Raw genomic sequence first — 5449 nt, forward strand, 5'->3', positions numbered from 1 at the left:
TCCCCTGGAGTATTCTGTAAGTTATTTAAGCATGTGTCTCTCTAGCTGTCTCCTCTACATGTGCTGCAGATGTACCATTATCTTTTGGCCTTGCTGCTACAATTGTCAGATTCTGTTTAATTACAAGACATTATCACTGGTAAGTCATTATCACTGGTAAATCCTCAGTCTGTAACAAAAATGATGGCCGTGTTCCTGGCACATATTATATTTCAGGTGAACTTGTTTTGGCTTAACTTCTGTGACATTTGCACAGCCATTCTGTGGAAACCTTAGGTATTTCAAATATGAATTGAGAAACTTGTTCTGTTCCAGGTTGGTATTTTAAAACGTGTGAAAGTGTTCCTACAAATTAAAAAAGTACCTTCAAATATTTCCCTCATGTTTTAAGTATGTTTGCCTCTTGAAGAAAACAATCCCCCTATCATTCCAGTAAAAGTTCATTAAACTTCCATTCATATGCAAATTCAAATCATATGACGTGTTCGTTGTGCTTTCATGGGTAAGGAGATGAATCTCAAGTTACATGCCCTATAAATTGGACCATTTAATGAGTCATTCTTAATTCACACAGGAGCTGCTAGGTAAGTTGACCATCTTTAGATAGGTTGTTGCTTAAACTATGTTAAATCTATTAAACGGTATCACACAAAACTTTCCAATTTTGATGTGTGTGTATCAACACTTTTATTAACAATTTCACCTCTTTTTATAGACTGTATCACCTGAGGTGAAGAGATGCTAAAACATGGATGCTGCAATAGAAGAATAAGTTTTAGCAATTGTTTTGCTCTTAAACTGAATGACAAAGACAGCATGTCCCACTTTGTCTTAAACATTCTCTCGCTAAAGCAGCCATGTGACTACTGCTCTCCTGTAAAATTAAACTATAACTTTTTGCATGGGGAAAAATGGCATGTAATGGTATATGATGTGGAGAAGAGCTTTGGAGGGGATGGTTTGGGTTTTTGCTCTGTAGACTTTTGTAGGCTTAGCAGACTGTCTTTTGGAAAAACATTTTAATTGTTTGAAATAAGATAACTTTGGAACTACGTGGATTTGCACTGCAGACAAAGGTTACCATATATGAGACTTCACACCCAGAAAAATTCTAAAACATTCTTTCTTTTTTTAAATGCAGGACTCTACACTGGAGAGTAAACCAGTCTGGTTTACCTTTAAATGATGCTGTCTCCACAGCTGCACAAAATCTTAGCAGTAGCTTTTTTCCTGCTCCCATTCTGTGCTCAAGGTAAACCTGCAGGGCTTCTTTCACGGTTCCCTTTCAAGGCTTTTCTCGGAGGTGGGCGTGATGAAGGACAGATACCAGGTACATTAAGTTATCTCCATTTTTGCCTGTTGTGCTCTATTTTTATCCTTTGTAAACTCAGTGCTATCTACCATAATCTGATGCGTGATCTACTTGAAATAAAATAATCAGAACTTTATTAATTCTTTATATGAAGTAAGATGCTTAAATCTCTATTTAATGCTGCAGTGGTTCAATTCACAGAGAAAAGTTTAGATTTTTCCATAGAGCAAGAAACTTGTGGCTGAGTGCTAGGTTGGAGCTGTAAGCAAGCGCTTGAACAGCCTCAAGGATTCTGTTGAGGATTTAGTCTCTGCACACAGTTAAAAATCAACTAAACCTACTGCATGAGTGCCAGTGTTTTGCCTGGACTGGTTCAGTCACTTAGAGAGAAAACTAACTGTTTGCCAGTTCCAGTTTTCCATAAACATCCCTGATCTGCAGGTGATACCCAGGAACTTATCCCCTATCCTTACAAAAATCAATGTGTGAAGACACCCCTGTTTAAAACACAGCAGTAAACTAAAACATGTCAAGCAAATATTTTTAAAGTTCCTATTAATTTCCTATGATGAGCTCTGGTTTATTTGGAAGCCAAGACTGGAACTGTAATGCAAAGTGCGTAATAGCTGGTTTTATTCACAGATTTCACACCTCCGGCTGCTACTGAAAACGGGGACATCATCCATCAATTAGAATATCGGATTTCCAGACTGGAAGGAGGTATTTTATCTGCCTTTATTTTCTGCTGCAGCTGGGTTAGTGGGGATAGACTAGATGGGCAAAAATGGCTTCTTAGGGAAAAAAGGCAGAATTTTCTTCAGTCTTTGTTGCATTCCTTTTTATATCGTCTTCACTGGTATATCATTGAGTGAAAACTTTCAAATGGGGGAGGTGGGAATTAGATTTTCATAACTACCAGGAGACACCTGGGTAACAGCTCTGAGGTATGAGTGCAAGCAAGGCAGGAATGTATCAGGTTAAAGGCCCTGCTCCATGCACACCTTGTGCCCCAACAGACAAGCTGAGCATTAAAAACATACTATGACAATCAGATCAAATCTAAGATCCCGCTCCCTCAAGAACACTGGTATACTGCAAACCACCTCAGGGTCTTACAGTCTCAAAGAAAATCACACACTTTTTCCAAATGTAGAATTCATCATTTCCTTCCCTCCTTCTCCAGCCTCTTTTGTGATTCTCCTGTTTCATTGTCTGTGTATTTATGTGTTTCTTCCCTTTTTCCCCTCCCCTCATTTTCAAATTTCTTCTGGCTTTTGGAGGTTGTAGTTTGTCCTCCTTTTTTTAAATCTTTGATTTCAAGTTCTCCTTCCTTTACCTTTTTCTGGGTTTAATTTAAAGTTATGGAGCAAACTAGTGGGAGTTAGAATTGGCAGCAAAGTGAGCACAAAACAATGCACAAATGTTTAACAGCTTTTCCCTTGTCTTGCAGTCCTGCTCTTGAATAAGATGATAACAGAGTTTCGAGGAAAAATATTTGCTACCAATGGGAAAAGAGCTGATTTTGATGCTACAGTGGAAAAATGTAGAGAGGCTGGAGGCTCTATTGCCACTCCAAGGAACCCCGGCGAGAATGATGCCATTCTATACTTCGTGAAATATTTTAACACCTACGCGTACCTGGGGATAAAACAATCTCTTATTCCAGGCAAATTCCAGCTCCTGAATGGTACTCCACTGAGCTATACTAACTGGTATTCAAATGAACCCTCTGGCCAAGGGGAGGAGGAATGTGTGGAGATGTACACCGATGGCACTTGGAATGACAAAAGGTGCAACAACAATCGTCTTATTGTCTGCCAGTTTTAGTGCTTCCCTTGCTGCTCTCTGGAATGTGCTTCCCTATCATTTGTCTCTTCACTTGTAGCTAGTGAACTTAGATAATGCAGCATGAAAAAATAAAATCCACTCTTCCCCAGTACGATTTTTCTTCTATCCAAATGCCAGCCATAAAGAGGAAACTGTATAATGAAAGCAGTGCCCATTTTGTCTGTTTTGTTACCCACTGAGTGTCTTAATACTACTGCCTATGGCAGTATTCCTACTGCTGATTTATCACAAGACCAAAAATTAGAGTTCTTGGCCGCATATCTAAAGTGATTTGCACCCACAAGGTCTTCCAGTACCCCCTTACCCATGAGCCTCTAAGTTGTATTTTGATCCCTTTCTGAAAGTTTCTCTCACCAAAACTCCCCATACAGACACTCTGCTGTTGCTCAGCCCATGTTGCTTTGGCCACCCTCACCCCCAACAGGTGTCCTGAAAGGAGACATGAGCAGTGCTGCTGGGATGACACAGAGCCACCTCCCTTACAGCTCCCACTGGAAAACTGCAGACTCAGCAGGTCTTTAACCTTCATGTGCCTCAAAAGTGGTGACCAGAAGCCACCTGTTAGCAATTCCTAATCCCTTTCCTGACTCCAAGAGGTAGCAGCACAGGAAGACCAAGGTCCCCTGTCACAGGGAATGTGTGTGGAAGAAAACACACAGGAGCCAACAGGAGTTACTGTGCCTCTGTGGTTTAGGGAAGATCAGCAGAGCCCTGACAAGGCCAATTTTTTTAAGCTATATCGTCATGAGATTCAGATACAACTAATTTTGGGCACCACAGAGGGGCTTGTCAGACCCTCACTGGGATTCCCACAGGGCTAAGCTTGGTAGATGCCAAGTGACTTGTACTCAGCACTCATTGCAGAAGCTGCTCAGTCTTCACTACCCAGCTTAAGATAAAGGATTAAGAGAAATCCTTCTCAACTTTCTTTCTTGAGTCTGTTCACCTACTGAAGGTGAGAATTCCCCAGGTTTGGATTCACAGTTGTGCAGTATAGCTGCACACTCAGAGATACCCGATCTGGTTTCTTCCTTTCTCTGGGTCAGTGGACTTCAATATAGCTTAGGTAATGAAGGCTCTGCATCAGCTCCGTGACACGATGCAAAGGCAGGTTGAGCATCTGGGGATGCCTCCACAAAGTCAAATGTCTATCAGTCACACTCATTCACACTTTGTTAGTCCCAGCTTGGTCACAGAAACCTGAGCAAGGACACATCCAGCTCTAGAGCCAGATCAGCTCCTCACACCCTCTGTGTGACAGAGAGACAGAACAGACAAAGTATGAACTTAACTGGGGAAGGAAGGTGTGCTCATAGCTGGGGTGAACCCAGGGGCCAGCAAAGGGGCTGCTTGGAAACTTATAGCTGTGCAAATCTCTGTAATTCCAGAGCAGCAACTTGCCAGGCACAACATTCCTGCACTGGCTTAAATTCAGTTACAGGATTATTTTGAGACATGGTCTCACCAGCTGCTCTGTGACAAGGAATGGGTCCTCCTGGCCTCTTTTCAGCCCCCTGCTTGATGTCAGGGCCTGTGAATCATTATTGCTGTTTTTCTCTGAAAACTAAGCAGTCTGCCTTTTAGGTATTAGGAAAATTAATGCAACCTTTGCGCATGCAGGTGGTCTACCTCCACAGGTAGACTCGATTATTCACTCCAGCAATATTCAAATCCTTCATCACAACACATACTAAATAGGAAACCCTGTTTCCAAGGGTTCCCTGTTCCTATACAGCCATCTCAACATATGTAAAGATAAAACTTTTGTGAGCAAAGTTTATCCATGTGTCTGTTTGGCATGTGAGGAAATCTACAAGCTGTTAAGTAACACCTTATTTCTGGACAGCACACCCCAAATATAAATTACTGAATCCCATATCTTGTAAGGTCTAGACAGACTGCTCTGTTAACCCAGTTGAAAAAGGTATGTAGAGGGGAAATGAGGACTCAGGAGTCCATATGGCACTGTTTCACTTTCAAACTATTCTTACTCACATTTTGCAGCTCACCAGTATCTGCCTGCACCGATCAGCTCACCCGCTCAGTCTTCAGCCTTGCGTGACTCCTGTTGTGAAATTAACTCTGCCACGAGCACAAGGAAACAGGATCACAAGCATCATCTCATATAGTAGTTTTCCACTCGTTATATTCCAAGGAAGTTTAAGAAATTTACAATGATTAACATCAGCCTGAAAATGAAGTTGGACACACAGCCCACCACCACCAAATATTTAAAGCCATGTGTCCTGGGTTGCAGTGTATTCTATTACCATCCCCATCAGCTGTTAA

General features: G+C 41.5%; 1 protein-coding gene across 1 annotated transcript; it reads left to right on the forward strand.

Annotated features, from left to right (window-relative positions):
* Positions 1-1108: 1108 nt before the first annotated feature.
* On the forward strand, positions 1109-3304 carry LOC121667251 (pulmonary surfactant-associated protein A-like). The gene is made up of 3 exons (XM_042033685.1): positions 1109-1330; positions 1955-2032; positions 2763-3304. Exons 1-3 carry the CDS (start codon positions 1183-1185, stop codon positions 3137-3139), a joined length of 603 nt encoding a protein of 200 aa, XP_041889619.1. The 5' UTR covers positions 1109-1182; the 3' UTR covers positions 3140-3304.
* Positions 3305-5449: the final 2145 nt, after the last annotated feature.

This window comes from Corvus kubaryi, unplaced genomic scaffold (genome assembly GCF_017639235.1).
Source record: "Corvus kubaryi isolate FWS band 111438036 unplaced genomic scaffold, C.kubaryi_AGA036_p1.0 37357, whole genome shotgun sequence".
NCBI lineage: Eukaryota > Metazoa > Chordata > Aves > Passeriformes > Corvidae > Corvus > Corvus kubaryi.

What these genes read in the sequence shown, in the direction of transcription:
- LOC121667251 (XM_042033685.1), top strand. Translation starts at nt 1,183, where the DNA reads ATGATGCTGTCTCCACAGCTGCACAAAATCTTAGCAGTAGCTTTTTTC. An exon ending in TGATGAAGGACAGATACCAG is followed by an intron (nt 1,331 to 1,954) that starts GTACATTAAGTT and finishes TTTTATTCACAG; the next exon opens with ATTTCACACCTCCGGCTGCT. An exon ending in GATTTCCAGACTGGAAGGAG is followed by an intron (nt 2,033 to 2,762) that starts GTATTTTATCTG and finishes CTTGTCTTGCAG; the next exon opens with TCCTGCTCTTGAATAAGATG.